Genomic DNA, 20516 nt, shown 5'->3' on the forward strand with positions numbered 1-20516 from the left:
GAGAATGTTGGAGAAGAGCTTTCCTCTTCAGAGAATTTTGAACTAAATACTCCCTAAAGACTCCCCCCCCCAAGAATTCAAAATTTCCTTCAAGACTCACAGTTTAATGATTGAAATTGATAACCTATATCAAATTGCCTGCTATCCTTGGGAGGGGAAAGGGAAGGGAGTGTGAAAAAAAATTGGAACTCTAAAAAATATCTTTACATGTAATTGGGAAAAAAAATGAAAAGGCTCACAGTTTAATTTCTACCTTGTCCCAATGCCCCCACTTACTGGTGCCTCCATCTAAAAATTCCTGTATAAGTATTGTATATTCTTTCATGTGTATTTGTTGTTCCCTTTGGCTGGAAAGTAACCTTCTTGAGGCCAGGGACTGTTTTAATTTTGTATTTGACTCTCTAGTGCTTAGCACAGGACTTGGCAAATAATAAATCCTTCAAAATGCTTCTAATTCACTATTATTTAATTTATGTTGCTGAAATACTAAGATTTGGTATATTTTAAGTGCCTTAAATGAATCTTTTCAAACAGTCATATCAACAAAGTTTTGAAATAAAATTTACATTTGGAGATTTTGGAAATAATGACCTAAATAGTTTGCAAAAGATATGCGAAATTATCTGATGCATCTTATAATTTTAGAACCAAAGAGTTGGGATAAGAGTTTATGCCAGTGTGGTACCACAGGGGGAGCATTGGTCTGAAAGTCTTAGGCCCTGGGTTTGAACCTAAGCTCTATCATGTGTTTTCATTTCCCTCTCTAGGCCTCAGTTTCCACTTCTCTCAAATGAGTGCATTAGATTAAAATGATTTCTGAAGTCCCTTCTAGCTCTAAGTTCATGAACCTAGGAATTCAATACCAACTGTAGGTATCCTATTAAATGGAAAATGTCTTTGCCAAAAAGGGACTTTGAGAGATCTTGAGGTTACAAGGCACTTCATAACCTTCCATTCATGGATGCTATTTCATCATGTCAACAATCCTTCAGAGTATTTTATAGTCTTTATTCAGAGTTGACACATTCATATGTCCTTATGTAGCTGTCAGAAAATTCATTTCAAAGTGAGAATTGTGAGTGCTCTGTTGAGATCTAATCTGTCCAGGCCCATAGCATGCCAAGAACTATGTGGAGTGGGGGTGCTACTGATGGGCTTGGGGTTGGGCCTGTCAGGTGTCGAGTGATTTCTCTCTGCACTGAGGGATTTGGGGCCAGATCCTCTCCTGGGACACTCTTTGGTTTTGGAGCCAGTGTCCAAAGGCATGAGTCAGCCAATAGAAATGAGCTTTTCCAGCAAAAGAGGGCCTGATTCCAGGGAAGCCCCCAAATACTTGGCTTCAATAAGCCAATGGACTTGTGATTTTTACAATGTTTTTATAATAATATTGCTCACAAGTTACATAGAGTGTACTATGATGTTGTCAAGTCTTTACTGGTGGGTAATTGCATCTGCTTGGCTCTTGCAAAAGATGGGGCAAGAGGAACTGCACTGAAGGTGAGGCAGGAGATTTGCTGGATGCCATTGTGGGGAATGGGATTTAGAAATAATAGAAGCTGGACATGAACTTTGGGTTTGAAAAGAATGTACAAAATTTATCTGATGCATCTTGTAAGTTAAGGAAATTATTAGCGAAGTCAATTGGTGGGAGATTAATATTTCCTGCATCTCCTATGCCTGAATAGCATTTTTATTATTTTTTTAACACAAAAGTCTTCCAGTTTGCTGAAAGTGCTATAATTTATTACTCAATGACTCCAGCCTAATCCAGTCACCCACAAGAGCCAATGTCTCTACAACATCCAAACAGCTGAAAGAAATCTATAGTTCACCTTCATAGGATTTCGTGTTTCTTTTTTTCTTATTCACTGGTTTATCACAAGTGGCTTTTAGTTTCATAGTTTGGGTTGTTAGTTTGTTACTGAGCAATTCATGGCAACCCACACTCATGAATGGATCACAAAATAAATTTGTCATGGACATATTTTTTACAGTTTCATGTTTAGCCAGGATGAAATGGGCTTCTTGGGAGAGGCTGGCTCCCTTTCATCATTGCAGATCTTCAAGTCAAACCTCAATGACAACTTATTGTGATCATTATAATGGGTTGTCTTTCCAGGTACAGAATGGTTGGACAAAATGACATCAGGCCCCTTCCAACTAAAATTCTATGAAATCTACCCACTATTCCGGATGGAATTCCATTCAATGAGAGGGCCCTGTGCTAGGGCTGGCAATAGCAACATAACAAAACAAAAAATACCTACCCTTAAGGAGCTAACTGCAGAGAAATAACTTGTACACAGATAAATAAATACAAAGAAATCCAAAAGAATTAGGGAGAAAAGCATTAAAATGTTTGAATTGAATTGAAATGAATAGCAGCCCAAGATGGTCAAAAGAGTGTTGAACTCGTGAGGAGAAAACCTTCTTTCACATTCCTGCTCCGATACTTCTGACCATCTAAGCAGGGCCAAGTCCTTCGTTGTTCTGAGCCACTTCCTCCATCTGTAAAACGCTAGTCATGATACTGGAAGTACTCAGACCTTCACAGGACTCCTGGGAAGAAAACACTTGGAAGAGCTTTAAACATCCAATATTTAAACACCTCAAGGATCATGGATTTCTTTAGTGGGAAATTCTATCTCCCGATGCAGATCTCTACCCACCCGTAACAGAATCAAGAAGAGAATAAGAGATTTAATGCTTGAAAGAGCCTTTGAGGCCATCTAGTCCACCACGTTCATTTAGCATAGGAAACAGATACAGAGAGGGGGTGACTTGGCTAAGGTCACATGAATAGCAAGCAGAAGAAACAACCTTTAAATCCAGGCCCCCATAAGTTGCCTGACACTCAGAATTTAAATGATTTGCCCATTTCCACATGTCCAGGGTGAGCAGCAGGATTTGAATCCATGTTCACTCTAAATCCAATGTTCTAGCCTCTTTCCTACTGCTGGCCCTCTTGTATAATACATAAATTACTCAAAATGCTAAATATACATATATACAAACATATACACACATATATGCATACATATTTGTAAAGAAACCAATTTATCTGATGTGATAGCAAAACAGAAATAAGAGAAAATGAACATAAGGGAATAGAAACTGGACAATACAGAGTTAGGTAACTCAGCTCAACCAAAAGAAAAAATCCCAGATGTTACTGAAAAGGAAATTCCCCCAATTCTCTCACATAGCAAACTAGGAGATGGGGACATAACCAAAGTTCCACATGTCACTTTGTTCCCAGAGCTTTTCTCCCTCAAGAGCCCTGAAGTAAGATTGGGCTCACCATCTTCTCTCCTGATGCTTAAGACTACAAAAGCCCAGGATCTCTCGTCTCCTCCTTTCACTAACTCTAGCCTGCTCTTATGTAGATTTAGGGCAGTGATCTCTACCAATGATGAGAAAGTTTCATGCAATTAATTGACCCTGTGAGTCAAAGTTACATTCTTTCCCAAAACAAAAGTCTTTTCAATCCCCTTACAGAGATCGGCTAGGACAAGTTCAAAACTGGTAACTATACAGCATAGACTATTATTATTGATGTTATAAGAGTTAAAAAGTGGAGGAACCCAAATACAATTTCTCAGACATTTACCATTGGTTTTGTAATGATGCTTTCCCTACATTTTCATATGGGATTAGTTAATGAATGAGTGAATGAATGAATGAGAAGCATTAGTTAAGTGCTTACTGTGTGTCAGGAATGAGATACAAATGCAAAGAAGCAAGAAAATCCCCATCCTCAAAGATTTTATTTTTCAATAAGGGAAGAAAACATAAACAAGGGAGTATTAGACAGAGAAAAGCAATTTAGACAGAGAGGTGAAAGAGATCATGATTGGAGCCATAAGAAAATTATCATATCTTTTCCACGAATTGTAGTATTGATTTGAATACTGATTTTAGAACCAGAGGTAGAAAGGTAGCTGGGGATGAGGGTATATGAGACGATGAAGATAGTCTGAAAATAGCATGATGCGTCTGGGTCCAGACTACGTGTGCCAAAAGGCACTCTTTCTTTCCACGGTAAAGTGTCTGTGTGTGTATGCAAGATGTTTAGATCCTTGGAAAGTAAAGATAATAGAACACACAGCCCAGTTCAACCAGGATGTCAATGAAAGTTTGTGTTCAGAGTGCCCAGCTGTGTATACAGATGCAATGGAATTCTGTCTGTGAGGAACCTACAGAAATGACACGAATAACTAACATTTTAAAAAATGAATAATACACAGACATGCACCTGCTCCTGAGACTCCATAGATTAGTCCTGCAGCCAATATATAAGCCCCTTGGAATTCAATTACATGGCTGAAAATGGCGAGATAAAACAGGGGCTTCATTTTTAGAACCAATACCAGTGAAACAAACTCATTCCCAGTGGAGTTTTTCCTGAGGATTCTCCTTCTTCCCCTGGCTCTATCTCCATGAAGTTTGTGGTACATCACTAATACTGTGCTGCTCATATGTTTTTCCTTTCTCTTCTTGCAGCTGGATCCTGTCCCAGAAGATATTCTGCACCAAACTCCAAATAGAAATGCCATTGCTTCTCTACAAAAGACCACGGAAATTCAAAGTATGTCTTCGGAGTTCATTGGTGGTTTTAAGTCCCTCCCTCTCCCCCCAATAATATCAGGTACAGCTATTTAAACTCACACAGAGAACTAGAGCCCAGGGATTAGGGTGGGCTGCCATTGTGCTTTTTGCAGGCTGTTTTATATTTATAGCTAAATTGATTCCTGGCTTCTTTGCTTGGCAATCTCCTATTTGATACCATTGCCATCCCCATCTCTCAGATATTATATTTAGAATCTTCTTTTCCTGATGTTCCAAATCCTTCTATTTTCCACTCCTACCACTGAAGCATTTTGTTACATGGAAGAATGAGGGGAAATGCTCTATCTTTTAAGTGGCCTGACGATTATGAAGAGTAAATCATTTATCTTCTCACATTACTGAATACCAGCCATCATTTAGCATGCATTCATAACTTACAGACTCAAATGGAGCTCTGATCTCATCGATGTGGGCCTCCCCTCCAACAGTTCGGACCGTGACCTAACAGTGCATGTCTTTCTTGGATGACTCTTGGCCTTGTCTTCCCACAAGGACCAAAGAGATAACCTATGTGAACACTTTGCAAACTTTAAGGCACTATATAAATGCCAGTATTGTTAATAATAACTGATAGTTGTAGTTAGCTACTTATTAATGATAAATATTTTAAAACAATTAATACTAAAAACGCATTAACACATAAAGCAATTTGCAAACATTAAAGCATCATATATGTGTGTATGTGCACATGTTTATATACATATTTTTGTATGTATATATATGTGTATGCTAGGTTTTTTAACAATAATGAGTTATAACTATTAATTATTATTTTAAATGGTTAAGTCTTTAAAATTATTTACATGTAAAGCAATTTACAAACCTTGAATTCTTATGTAAATGTAAACTATCATCCTTATTACCCTTCAAGGTAGGTGTTATTATTATTCCCATCTTTTAGATAAATGAAAAAAATTGAGGTAGAGATAAATAACTAGGTCAGATCAGACAGATAAATAAATATCTGGAGGGGTAGTTAGTTGGAGCAGTGGATAAAATACCGACCCTGGATTCAGGAAGACCTGAGTTCAACTCTGGCCTCAGACACTTGACATTTCCTATCTGTGTGACCAAGTAAATGAACGAATGGATAGATAGATAGATAGATAGATAGATAGATAGATAGATAGATAGATAGAAAGTAAATAAATAAATAAATGCATGAATGGATGGATGGATAGATAAATAAGTAAATACATGTCTGAGGATGGATTTGAATTCAGGTCTTCCCTACTCCAAATTCAGCATTCTATTCAATCCACCACCTGGCTGTCTTTGTATGAACAATTTATTATTTTATTAATAATTTTATTATTATTTATTAATGCTTACTGATTTTAATATTATTAAGCTCACCATAAAGGTCCACCAAATGTATTGTTCACAAGGAAAAAAATCAGCAATTTGCTATCATTAGTTTACCCAACATATCAGAGATCAGAATTTTGAAGTCCCCTTTTCTGCCTAATACCCATCCTTTTTACATTGCTGTCTCCAAAAATAATGTAACTTTGACTTTGAAAAAGTTAGCAAACTCCAAAGCTGTGATGTTGGAGTTCTAAATCTTACCCTGCACAAAAAAGTTAGCATAGATTATATGTTAGAAGGAAAGTTCCAGTAAGGCAGGAACTATCATGTATGAAAATTATATATACCCTCAACAGCCAGCCTAATGCTTAACACACACTACAATTTTAGTGAATTAAATTTAATTAGGGACAAAGTACTGAGAACCTGGGTTTCCCACTTCCCATCCTAGTCTGACAGGCTTTTCATCTCTTCACAAACTTGGCTCTTCAAAATCCTCTGTCATATTATCAGTGAAAGTATATTCTCAGGGAATAATAAATTGGCTGGGCTAATGAGGAAGGTGATGGTGCTGAAATAAACAAACACATCTACCCACCAAGCAACCAAGTTTTATAGATTTGGGAGTCCTTCCTGTCTTGAAGCTATGTTTCATATTAGATCTAAGCTCTGCAGGAGTCCCCTCCTCCCATCCCATCTCTTGCCTAATCTAAGGCAACCAGATAGGTCATGAATAGAGTTCTGGGCCTGGAGTCAGGAAGACCTGAGTTCAAATCCAGCATCAGACACTTCCTAGCTGTGAAATGTTGAATAAGTCATCTAACATCTGTCTCAGTTTCCTCAGCTGTAAAATGAGGACTAAAAATAATACCTACTTTCCATACTCATTGTGAGGATTAAGTGAGATAGTAATTGTTAAGTACCTCCACAGTGTTTGGCACATAATAAAAGCTATATAAAGGTTAGCTACTGTTTTTATTCATTCTTGTTCCCATTTACCATTAACCATGCCTTATTTCTGTTGTTTTGTTTTGTTTTGGTTTTGGTGGGACAATGAAGGTTAAGTGACTTACCCAAGGTCAAGCAGCTAGTAAGTGTCTGAGGCCAGATTTAAACTCAGGTCCTCCTGAATCCAAGGCCAGTGCTTTATCCACTGCACCACCTAGCTGCCCCCTACCATGCCTGACTTCTGCTGTGTGCTCTTATGAACAGATATTTAAGGTAGAAGGGAACTTGGAAATAATTTCATTTGACATCTCTATTTTGAAGATGAGAAAACAGGGATTAAGAGAAGGCTAACTGCCTGACCACACGCCATGAGGAAGAAGCTAAGCTGAGATTTGAATTTATGATTCCAATCTACAGCTCTCTCCACTCTGACACCATGTTCTCTTTCTATATCCTTGTATCTCAAACCAATCAAAAAGCATTCATTGAATACCAGATATAGGCCAAGCAATGGCCTGGGCACTGGCAATACAAAATCAAATACTACCTGTCCTCAGGGAGCTTATATTCTTTTGGGGGTGTACAAAATGTATGGTAATAACTAAATATCAGACATATTCAAAGAAATATTTTGGGTAGCAGAGAGGGAAGCAGCAATTGGAGGTATCTGGACAGGCCTTTTTTATGTTGTTTCAAAATGGAACAGTGAAATCTGACCTTCAAGAGGAATTCATAGTATCATCAATCTAGTGCTGGGAAGAACCTTAAAGACCGTTTCGTACAAACGCCTCATTTTATAGATGAGGAAATGAAGACTCAGGGATTTTCCCAAAAGCACACTAGTCACTGAGGACTCAAAGTTAGGTCCTCTGATTCTAAAGCCAGTGATCTTTCCATAGAAATGCATGACCTTCTAATTAAGGTGTGTAGTGTTTGTTACTTGTTGTTAATTTGTTACCACCTTAGACCAACTCTCAATGCCTTGACTCTGGCTACTGAAGATATTTTGTTTACCAGAAGAGTTTTCCTTTCACTATGAGTCCTCCACTCCCACACACATTCCCCACCCTAGGCATCCTTTATGTCTGGTTTCAGCTCTCCACCCTATCTCCAGCTGGGTTCTGAAGATGAGAAGTTCCTGAGGCAGGCCTAAAGCATGTGGGAAACATTCAGTGGGTTTTCCAGAGAGCTGAGTCCCTTGGCATATGGTGAGGTGCTGACAGCCTATATGTGAGTTTTGATTTGAGGGGGGAGCCCCCCAGCTGAGGGTGTGCAGGTGCCTGAGTCCCTCATTAGCATTGGCACCTTGCCTGGTAGCTGCCTATGTTCATGGGCCCTGTGGTAGCATCATCCCTTTCATTCTGACTCTTTTCTATTTCTGAGATTAGCAGAGGCAAGGAAATCATACAAGGAAAGGGAGTGGAATCCAGGTCATTGTATGGTTATCAACTTAGCCTGTGTTTTAGGAGCCTGCAGGTGGCAATATTCAGGTGGTCATAAAGCACAAGGAGGAAAAATCAAGAGTGATCATGGACCTGTCTTTTTCCTGTATTTGCTACTTCCTTAGTGGCTTCTTAGCTTGTCTAAAGTGACCCTATTTCTGGATGGTCAGTGGAGCCCCAGGATCTGACACAATCAAGCCAGATAGGAAAAAATGGGAAAATTCGCATTCTAGCTTCTCAAAATTCATGGAATGAGTAATTCCCAAGTCAATAAGTAGAAATTACTTTGGGGAGCAGCATCGTTTTCTACCAAGCTGGGAGATAGTGATTCGCAAAGTATGTAATAGCAATTCATACTTTGCCCACATAGTCATATATAGGTAGCTATGTACCTGGGAGTCTTACTAGGCTGGGGCAGCCAATTACTTTTTAAAACTCCATAAAAATTGGGAAAATGGCTACCTATTACTGTCTACCTCACAAGATTCTTGAAAGGATCAAATCCAGTAGCATATGCAAAGTGCTGTCACATTTAAGAACAATAGTAATGAATGCTCCCGTTATTCTTAAAATGCAAGCTAGCCCAGAACTCCACCAGAATCCTTGCTTCTACCCCTTCAGAAAGATACATATTCACACAACCAAATCATTCCACTTTTATTCTTTTTCAATTTTAAAATATTTTTATTTAAAGTTTTGAGTTCCAAATCCTATTCCCTCCATCCCCTTCCCCTTTCCTGAGGTGGTAAGCAATCATATATAGGTTATACTTGTATAATTAGATAAAACATTACCATATTAGCCATTTTGTAAAAGAAGACTCAAATAAAAGAAAAAATGAAAAAAGAAAGTGAAAATAGCATCCTTCGGTCTTTATTCAAGCAATATCAGTTCTTTCATTCTGCCTTCTTGACCCAGAGTTGTTTCCTTAAATACTTTTACACTCTACCACCTTTCAATGTAGATGTGAGCTTGCTGAGCTGATTTCATAGAATCATATAAAAGAAATTGAAGGAAGGAAGGAAGGAAGGAAGGAAGGAAGGAAGGAAGGAAAGGAGGGAGTGAGGGATGAAGGAAATAAACATTTATTGACCACCAACTATATACCAGGCACTATGCTACATAATTTACAAATATTTCATTTGATCCTGACAACAATTGTAGAGATAGACACTATAATTATTCCCATTTTATACTTGAAAAAATGGAGGCAATTAAAATGTTCAGGTGCCACCACCCATCCAACTCCAAACACTAGACTTACAAATGACCTTTACTTAGCAGCTCTTGCTGCCCTTTTGCCCTCTGCCCCACTGCATGTTATTGATTCCCTTTCTCTCACCCTATATTGCCAGTGAATAGTCCTCTAGAAAGGCTGTGTGGCACAGTGGACAAAGTCATGAAGCTGGAGTCAGGAAGATATGGGTTTGAATCTTTTCCTTTAGCCTTACTTACTATGTGATCGCATCCAGGTAATTTCATCTGTCTCAGCCAAGTTCCTCACATATAAAATGGTGGGACCCATTTCAGAAGGGCTGGTGAGAGAACAGATAAAACAATGTAGATAAAGTACTTTGCTAACCTTAAAATATGGCTTGCTTGCTGTTCCTCTCAGAGAGACTCCATTTCCCATGTCTGTGTCCTTTAATTGGCTATCCTTCAGACCTGAAACACCCTACCTTCTTGTCTCCACTTCTTAGCATTTCTAGTTACTTCAAAGCTCAATTCAAGAACCATCTACATGAGTCCTTTCCTGATTCCTTTATGTGTTAGTGTCCCCCCAAATTACTTTGTGTTAGTGTGTGTGTAATATTCTGTTTATACTTATTTCCCATTTTAAAGGGTATGGGTATCACAGTGGAGGGTAGAGTTGGCCACCTGGAACTCTATGCTTTCTGGCTGGGAGCCATTATCCATACCTAGCTCCTTCTTGGCCCTCCCACACTTCACCTGTCATCCTCCTCATTATAGACTTTACAAGTCTGACAGAATCCCAGTCTCACTCTCAGGTTTGGAAGAGTTAATCTAAAAGAAGTAATGTCCCTTTCCTGTAGGTGTGTGCAACCCTTCCCTTGTGTTTATTTTCTTGGTTTGAGTTAGCCTTGCCTTGATGGGAATGCGAGAGGGAAACATATCATTCCAGATATTCCTGAGATGTAGAGAATCCCCAGACACACCAGGTCTCCAAGGCAATGAAGGCAGATTTCCCTTTTGGTGTTTACTTCAGAACCAGAGTCTGACCACACAATCAAGAGCTTCCCATTTTCAAACACATGGGTAATTAAAAGATCAAAGATCCATGTTTCCAAACCCATGTGTGTATGAGAAGTTAGAGCTCCCTGTGATGGAACAAAGCACAGCAGAGGCTAATAATGGGCATAAAACTTTACCCTACTTTGCTTAAGTGAAGGTTTGTCTATGCAGGGGCTATGGATTCAGAGAATTTGCCTAAAGCCAAAGAACCTGGGACAAAGAGAAGCTACTACCTAACAACATTCACAAATGCAAGAATGACTCTTATTTCCCAAGGAATGATTTTAAAAACAAGTTTTCCCTGGACAACAAAATAGCTTTACTGTCCCACCTTAGAATCCCTATGAAAATCAGAATTATCTGGATTTAGGCACTAAAAACTAACTATGGAGGGGAAAACAATTTGGAATTTCCAAGTAATCCATATTCCTAACCAAAGCACTAATTATACTGTGGTTATTTTTAGCCCTCTACCTCTAAAAGAAATGGGAATCAGGAGTTATGGGAATGGTGGGGGGCAAAGATTGTCATTTTTTAATTCTGATAAGCTCCTTCTAGATTCTAGCCCAAGGCACTTGTGAGGCAGCATGAGAAACTTTTTTTTAAACTTTAACTCTAGGATGTTAATCCAAATCTCAGCTCTATCTATTATTACCTGTGTGACCTTGGCCGAGTCCCTTGACCACTATGGGCCCCAGCATCCTCATTTGTAAAATGAAGGAGTTGGATTAGATGATCTCTAAGACCTCGTATGGCTCCAGAAATTTGACCCTAGTAGGGACCTATAAAGCCTGGATTTGGACATAAGATCTGGGATTGAATCTTGTGTCTCACTTGGGACCTCCGCTGAGTCTATGTACTAATTAAGGGAAGAGATATATTCAATGTCAAAGGTTTCCTGCTTTACCCATTGTTAGTAAGAAAATTAAAAATTAAACAGAAGACTTCCACCAAGATCTTGGTTAACTGAGATGTAACTGAAATCAAACCCGCTTGTTTACACCTTAATCACCTTAAGACCTCAATATGTGGTATCATGTTGATTAATACACTTCACCCACCAATATGTACACAGTTTCTTTGCTACATGGATGTTTTAATTTTTTTCCATTTCACCAATGATTCCCATTAGAATGTGAGCTAATTAAGAACAGTGATGTTTGTACTTTCTGCTTTGCACCACCAGCTCTTAATACAGTGGTTTACACACAGAAAGTTCTGAAAAAATAATTTCTGATTGGTTAGTTGTTTTTTCTGGCTTCCTACTCAACCCATCCAGATAGCAAGAGGAACCTGATAACACCCACCCCTCCTCATCCCACCAACTAGGGGGCTCAAGGTGGACCAGCATCATGTACTGCCACCAAAGGGAGTTGCCAAATTTTTCTTTCCCCAACCCAACCATCATTATCCCACTGTGCACTTCCCACAAGAACACAAGGCACCCACTGTCATCTGAATGCTGATACCCATATCCCTGCCTCTGTTGGAAGAATCCCAGAGCCCCACTATACTTTAACCCTTGCACCTCATTACCCACTGGTAGGAGAGCATCTGACCTGCTGTTATTCAATGTCATTGACCTTACCATTTCCCTTCTGCTTTCTCTGCCTAAATACAAACTGTACTTTTCATTTACCATGGACTGAACGTGAACTTGAGCCATCCATCATGCTTTACCTCCCCAATTGGATTATAAGCTTTTTGAGAACGCGGTATGTCTTTTTACTATCCATATCCCCAGTGCTAGCACAGTGATTACCACATAGTAAGAAGTTAATAAATATTTCCCCTTCTATTACATCCTATATCATTCTCTTCCATTCCAGATACATAGATGGATGTATGGATGGATGGAGATGAAGATACATTCATATATATTTGTATAGGTGGGTAGGTAGATGTATTGTATCCCCCTATTAGAATATATGCTTCTTGAGGGCAAGGACTGTTTTTGGTTTTTCTTTGAAACTTCAACACTTAACCCAATGTCTGGCACAGGATACAGGCTTAATAAATGCCTATTCACTCACCTACATTCTAATCACTAACATTCATCATGCTTTAAGGTTTTCAAAGGGTTCTCTGCGTATTATCTCATTTGAATCTGAGAAAATCTTTGACTCACCAGTGCTTGCCTTCTATTGACTATCTCCAATTTATCCTGTATATCTCTTTTTATTCATAATAATTTCCTTCTTGTTTCTATTGGACAGTAAGTTCCTTGAGGGCAGAGAAACTCTTTTGCCTTTCCTTGTGTCTCCAGGGTTGAGCACTCCTAGTACATACTTTAAAAATGCTAAGTGACTTAATGACTGACAACATCTATGGGGATTAAGAGAAATGAGAGAATGAGAAATAATGTATGTAAAACATGTTTGCTCATTCATTATTCTTATTGTTAGTAAAAGTTCTGGGTTTAGACTCAGAAGCCTGAAGTTGAAATCCTAGTGATGAGACTTTCTTCCCTATGTGATGTAAGCCCAATTTTCTAGCCTTTATTGACCCATGTTCCTTATCTACACAATGAGAGCATTGGACTAGATGGCCTCTCAAATCTCTTGTTGCTCTAATTCAGTGACGTATTTTATAGATAAGAAAACTAAGGCTCAGAAAGGTCAATTAAATTACCCATGATCACACAACTAGTCACACAACTAGAGGCAAACTTCAACACCACAGTTCCCTGATTTCTACTCTATCACAATATGCTTCTTCTTTGAAGTGAGAGAAAATCAAAGACAGATCAGGAAAGAGAAAATGGAGAGTGAGTGGAATAGAGATAAAAGAGGAAGGAATTTAGAGGCTGAGTGGGAAAGAGAAAAAAGGTGGAAGAAAGAGAAAAAGAAGTTTTTGTCCATCTCAGTGTGGAGTCATGGGACTGGGCAAGGCTCCTGAGATGATTTATGTGGGCCATGCTTGCATGCCTGCCTGGGGAAACAACCCTTTCAACTCCACATGTATTCCCATAAGGTAAGACTATTGGACAGTTTTCCCCAAGCAGAAATGTATACAAATTCCTTTCTGCTTAGAAACAATCTGGATTTTCTCCCTGTCGAATGTAAATGCTCCCTGCTTGCAAAGGGGGAGGGAGAGGTGGAGAAGTGGAAGCTCAGTTACTTGTAAAGATCATAGCTGCCATTCATCCACAAAGCCCAATCTCCTTCAGACAGACATGACTAGCTCTGGATATTGGGAAGCAGAGTTGAGCATAGTACGTATCAGGAAGAAAGAAAGAAAGAAAGAAAGAAAGAAAGAAAGAAAGAAAGAAAGAAAGAAAGAAAGAAAGAAAGAAAGAAAGAAAGAAAGAAAGAAAGAAAGAAAGAAAGAAAGGAAGGAAGGAAGGAAGGAAGGAAGGAAGGAAGGAAGGAAGGAAGGAAGGAAGGAAGGAAGGAAGGAAGGAAGGAAGGAAGGAAGGAAGGAAGGAAGGAAGGAAGGAAGGACAAAGAAAGAAAGAGGAAAGAAAACAAAGAAAGGAAAGGAAAAGAAAAAGAAAGGAAAGGAAAGGAAAAGAGAAAAGAGAAAAGAAACTGCTAACAACCTGGCCCCTCTCAATTGGCTTTACCAACCAACCCTGTCCCAAAGGAGACATACTAGCAACACAACCAGGGGCCTGGACATTCCTTTCTTCTGGCCCAGCAGACCATGTTACTCATTCTGGGCAATTTCCAAGACTATAGACAGAATAATCATGAGGGATTCACTATTCATACACATGCATCAATTCACCTGCTTAGGAGTCAAAGCACACCCTGGTTATCTTTCAGGAGTGAGAAATAAAAACTGGGCCATTTTTTGGTCTTCCATCTATTTCTCCACAGTACATAGCACCATTTGCTGTCTATATATTATAGGCAGTGTGATAGAGTAGAATTGGTCACGAATAGATGATAGAAATTCTTACCCTGCCTCTGCCACTTATGAGCCATAAGATCAGACATTAAATTCCTAATAAACAAAAATGACATTAAACAAAAAGCATTGTGTTCTACCTTGCTGCTGCACACTGAGGACCACAGGACATTTCTATGTTACTCTAACTTGCAGCTGAAAGTTTCCAATCTGTCTTGTCTCCCCTATTGGGGGCATGAGCTCTTGGAGAACAAGGACTAGTTCAGTTTCCTATTTGCCTCTACAATTCTTAAAATAGTGCTTTGTCAATAGGAAGCAAAAGAGGAGGAAGAGGAGGAGCAGGAGAAATAAGAAACAAAGAGAGATAAGAAAAGAGAGGCAAAGGAGTGGTAGCAAGGCATAATGGATAAAGAGGTGAAGTGGCTTTGGAGTATGACAGGTCTGGGTTCAAATCCCACCTCTGACAAATTCTGGCTGTGTGACCCCGGACAAGTCACTTAACCTCTCAATTACCACATCAAATCTTGGAGATGATAACTTTCAGATGAACTGTCGATCTGAATTGATGGAAGAAGTTATAATACTAGAATTTCCCAACCCCAATGAAATCACAGATCCATACAAATATTATTATTTATATAGCTCCCATTCTTCCTAAATCATATTTTATGGTGTCTAAATAGAAATAGTCTTGGGACAAGTAACTGTCTTATTACCATTCTTTCATGTATAATATTCAGTGGATTAATGGGCAGACAACTACAATGCTTTCTTTTTGTAATTGAATAAAAGTATTGGGATATGGGCTTATCCTTTGCAGGTGGCTCCCTGAAAGCATCTTTGAGACAACTTGAGTAGCAAGCAGGAATACAAGGAAGATGGTCTTCATTCTGCTCTCACATGGTTTTGATTTCTTTGCCTACATGTAGATATTTTGAGAGTTTTTCATTCCATGTAGATCAGAGTTTATGAATTCTCTGTATGGTGATACCTACCAAAAACATTACTCTTACATTTTAGGAGGATATTGTTAGGTTTGAGCAACTATAGATAACAATTTGAGCTGTGAAAATGCCACCATTATAATCTGAATAATTGAAGATGCTTTGAATTTTAGATTTTAGGGGTTTTTCATTTTATTAAAGAGAGTTGGCTTCTTTTGGTGTATAATTCTGTCCACTTGATTGTACCTTTCAAGTAATCAGTTGCTTCTCCATTTTACAATCTACAGACATCTATTTGATAGTTTCAACTATTTCCCTGCAAAAAGTTTGGGCTCTTTAAAGATGACCTTTTCATAATTTCTGATACCTATGACTTGGTCTTTTCCTTATGAAAACAAATCTACGTGACTCAGACATTTATTTGTTATGTCTATGTTAACATGTTGGATGAATTTACATGTATGCCACCAATACAATGTCACCCATGCCCAAATGGAGTGGACATCTTTTCAAAGATAGGAATATAAGAGCAAAAGTGTGTAGGGGAAAGGATGAAGTCTATAGCATCCTCATTTTTCTAAGCATATAGCACTGTGCCTTTACATGTTAGGTGCTTAATAAATTATTTCCCCTTTCTTCTCTCTATTCCACTCCCTGTCTCCTTTTGCTATGAAAAATCCAGCTTAATAAGAACTATTCCAATATATATAGATAGTGGTTAAATATGTCTGTGAGAAAAATGCTGAACCATGGGAAAATGTACGGTTCAGGGCACCAGGAAAAAGGATATAGTCTAATCTGGGGAGGTGGAGTGGGAAATGATGAGATTCTTAGGATAGCTCTAGCCGTTATTTTTGCCTTTTTTGTATCTTCAGTGCTTAGAACAATACCTGGTACATAGTAGGCACTTAATAAATGTTTATTGATTGGTTGTTTGAACAGCGTGGTGGGACATATTTTATTTCATGGATAGGACCCTTTGGGCACACTAACATTCAACCTTCCATCATTTCTCATGAGGGCTGAGGGTATTAGTCACATACCAATGAGAGTTTCTCATCCATCTGTTTCTACATGATAAATCCCAGCGACTATGTGAATACACAGCCCATAAATTATGTGGTTAGAGCTGGATACATATTGCAGCATTCCTTGATCCCAGAAGTACTGGAATGCCCTTCTTCAATCTGTATTTGTCTTTAATGCCTAGGTACTAGAGTGTCTAAATTCATTATCCATGTCAAAATATCTGCCTTCTTCATGGAGCATCTGCCAGAACCCATGGTCGATGCCATGTTTTGTACCATTTCCCAGGTATGCATTGCATGAGTTTGAAAGTGACCCAACTTTCAAGTGGCTCATTTCTACTGACCCATGTGAGTACTCTGTGCTCATTATACTCTAGCCCCCAAAGTTCCCTATGATTTAGAGTTTTGTAGCCAGGCCAGCATCCAAAGCATGAATGGTCTCGATGACTATGGGTTGGGTAGAGCCCATGACTCATTCTTCCTCTGGACTAATTGTCTTTGGGATAGAAGACATTAGATTCCAATTCAATAACCATTTATTAGGTACCTACTATGTACCAGGTCCTCTGCTAGGTGCCAGGGATACAAAACAAGCCTTTCTTTCAAAGGGCTTGTGTTACAGTCAAGAGCTACAGCACACACATGGATTAATTTATGTAAAGTCCTTTTTGGACTTGGACTGGACATGTTCTTTCATGAGGTTAGGTCTAACATTGACAGAAGTGCTACTAGGTCATTACAGGGACTCAGGGAACTGGTTCTGTACCCAGCCATTTGGGTTTGGACCAGATTTACTGTGAGGGGAGCTTGCCTAATTTCCTGGTCTTTAGCTCCTGAGGATAACCTCCTTTGTGCACTGAATACAAACTGCTTAAGTCTTAAGTGTATAGGACTCCACAAAGAGAAAGTAAAAGGGCTGCACAGTTTAGAATATGAGTGAGGTATGGCACAGGTAATGTCTTCCTTCTCACAAAAGAAATGCAAAACAGAGAAAACTCACAAGTACAGACTAAAAGAACAAATTAAACAATTTAGTGATTTAACGTGTAACTACTCCTACATTCTGCTAGGGGCAGTTAATTATTTAATTATTTATTTGTTTTTGGCAGGGCAATGAGGGTTAAGTGACTTGCCCAGGGTCACACAGCTACTTAAGTGTCAAGTATCTGAGGTCGAATTTGAACCCAGGTCCTCCTGAATCCAGGGCCAGTGCTTTATCCACTGTGCCACCTAGCTGCCCCTGGGGAAGTTAATTATTAACCTCATTAGAATGTAAAGTAATTTACAATACTGCTAATTAGGTATTTTACATTTCACTACAGCTCAACAATGTCTTTGCAATTCTTCTGGAGAAACAACCAGGTTTGGGTCAGCCCTCTTCTTACTAGTGGCCAATATCTCCAAAAAATATGGGCATAATTGTGGAGAAATACCTTCTCTCTCTCTCTCTCTCTCTCTCTCTCTCTCTCTCTCTCTCTCTCTCTCTCTCACACACACACACACACACACACACACACACACACACACATATCCATACTGTGTCTACATTTGTCTCTGCATTCTAGTGGGACATCCAGACCTTTAAAACTTACCAAGATATCTCTGGTCCTGGACACAACCACTTAGAGATTCTAATTCACTTAAGATCTGGAAAGAAACAACAGAAGGTATAAAGAAAGTCAGGGACCATCTCCCTCTACTAGCTGACATGTGGGGTAACATTGCCATGAAAAATGGAGAGGGGAAGAATCCTCTTTCCCTTCCCCACACTGAAATCATATGATGTCAGTTGGACAATTATGACCAAGACTGTTCTATGAAGAGCCAGAAGCTGCCTTGCTGCCATTGCAGGATCACAGGAAAATGAAAGAACCATGTAGTCTTTCCCATGTCCTTCCAAAATCCCAAGTCCTTTTAAGAGATAGGTCAGGGCTCCTTCTCCACATGTAGGTTGCTACCTTATCTCAGTGTATAATCTTTGTTTTTTGGGGGGCAGGGAAATGAGGGGTAAGTGACTTGTCCAGGGTCACATAACTAGTATCAAATGTCTGAGGTCGGATTTGAATTCAGGTCCTCCTGAATCCAGAGCTTTATCCATTGCAACACCTAGCTGTCCCCACAGTGTAATGTCTTAATGGATTTACCTCAGTCCTAGGCCACTGAGAGGTTAAGTGAGTTGCCAAGGGACAAAAAGTCTGTATGTATCAAGGGTAGGACTTGAACCCAGGGCTTTTGATATGAAGGCTGGTTCTCTGTTATAGGATGATAAAAGTGCAAAGTATATACAAAGTTATTTTCAGAGGAAGAGAATATTGGCTAGGAGGATCAGGAAAAGCTCCATGGGACCTGAGCTCTGCTTGGAAGGAAGCTAGAGGTTCCAAGAGTAAGATGAGGATAGATTATATTCCTGGCATGGAGAACAGTATGTTCCAAGGAAAGTTGATGAGAGAAAGAAGGACATGTAGGAAACATAGTGAGAGCAGCCTGTTTGGCTGCAATGGGGCTGGCATGCAGCAAGAGCGAGATGGCCTCATCCTTCAAGGTTAAGTGAGAGCCACATTGGGGAGGGCTTCGATTGCTATGCTCAATCCAGTCCCCTTAGAGATAGGTTTTGGGATACAAAGACAGAAACAAAATGAGCGCTGCCTTCAAGTACCTTTCATTCTCTTGATTGGGGGTGGGGGAAAGCCAGGAGAAGCCCTTCAGATCCACCCCCTCCCTTTGGGACCACAGCTCGGCAACTGTGAGAAACAATTTTAAAAAGACATGTTCGAAACATTGCTTTCACAGTGATGTTCCTGGAAAATGGCACATAATTCAAATTTGGTTAAGTTGAATCTTGTTTGAAATACGCCAGAGGAAGGAGTGGTGTCATGGGTATGATAGAGAGCAGAATAGACAGATTTGAAGCCAGAGGATCTCCTCTTCGTCTTTCTCCTCCTTCTCCTTTCTCCTCTTCCTCTAATTCTTCCCCCTTCCTCCTCCTCCTATTCCTCCTGCTCTTCTTCCTCTTCCTCCTGCTCTTCTTCCTCTTCCTCCTGCTCTTCTTCCTCCTCCTCCTCTTCCTCCTGCTCTTCTTTCTCTTTGTCCTCCTCTTCCTCCTGATCCTCTTCCTCTTCCTCTACTTCTTTCCCTTCCTCCTCCTCTTCGTCCTCCTCTTCGTCCTCCTCCTCCTCTTCCTCCTGCTCTTCTTTCTCTTTGTCCTCCTCTTCTTCCTGATCCTCTTCCTCTTCCTCCTCCTCTTCCTCTGCATCTCAAAAGCTGATAGTTTTTAGATAGAGCACTGGCCCTGGAGTCAGGAGGACCTGAATTCAAATCCAGCCTCAGACACTTAACACTTACTAGCTGTGTGACCCTGGGCACGTCACTTAACCCCAATTGCCTCACTAAAAAAAAAAAAAAAAAAAAAAAGCTGAGAGTTTTGAAGAGGCCTCCAGAGATCTTTAGTCCAGAATGTACATTTTGCAGGTATCAGCTCAGTCCTGGAGCAGTGTCACAATTTGTTTAAATTCTCACAAGGAACAAGGCGCAGAGGATTCAAGCCCTATTTCTTTCAAATTCAATTCCCTTTCCACCATACTGTACTTTCACCTAGAGTAAGTGTCTTCGCATGTTAGAGACTTACCTAGAAAATGAGATTATGATTGCACAGAAGAGAAGTTTCAGAGCAGTAGTGGTAGGAATGTGCTTTGTACACTTCAGAGCACTAGGGACTCTACAGGAAAGCCTAAGCACACTCTTGAGTAGGATGAGTGAATAGGTTGTCCCTTAAGCATTGCCCCACATACTGTGTCTTTCACCCAACATCCGGAAAGAAAGTCTTGACAATCTGGATATCTTTGAGGCTCAGTGATCCCTACTATGACACTACATTGCCTTTTCCCTGCAAGGGTGAGCCCCAGCTTATTTTTCATAGTCTGGGATTGGTGTTGATCAGTTTCTTGTCTCTGCCTCCATTCTTACTTTATTGTTTTTTTTAGTGAGGCAATTGGGGTTAAGTGACTTGCCCAGGGTCACACAGCTAGTAAGTGTTAAGTGTCTGAGGCCAGATTTGAACTCAGGTCCTCCTGAATCCAGGGCTGGTGCTCTATCCACTGTGCCACCTAGCTGCC

The 20516-nt window shown here is 39.6% G+C and overlaps 1 protein-coding gene across 4 annotated transcripts in view; it reads left to right on the top strand.

Moving 5' to 3' along the window:
* The window catches only part of HDAC9 (histone deacetylase 9), an 895346-nt gene that overhangs the window by 844537 nt on the left and 30293 nt on the right, over positions 1-20516 (top strand). For 3 of the 4 annotated variants that reach the window (XM_043966013.1, XM_043966011.1, XM_043966012.1), the window contains exon 23: positions 4504-4648. In XM_043966013.1, the coding sequence (XP_043821948.1) occupies positions 4504-4648 (145 nt within the window). The remainder of the gene's footprint in view (positions 1-4503; positions 4649-20516) is intronic. The other variant, XM_043966016.1, reaches the window with a different exon arrangement.

This window comes from Dromiciops gliroides, chromosome 5 (assembly GCF_019393635.1).
Source record: "Dromiciops gliroides isolate mDroGli1 chromosome 5, mDroGli1.pri, whole genome shotgun sequence".
Taxonomy (NCBI): domain Eukaryota; kingdom Metazoa; phylum Chordata; class Mammalia; order Microbiotheria; family Microbiotheriidae; genus Dromiciops; species Dromiciops gliroides.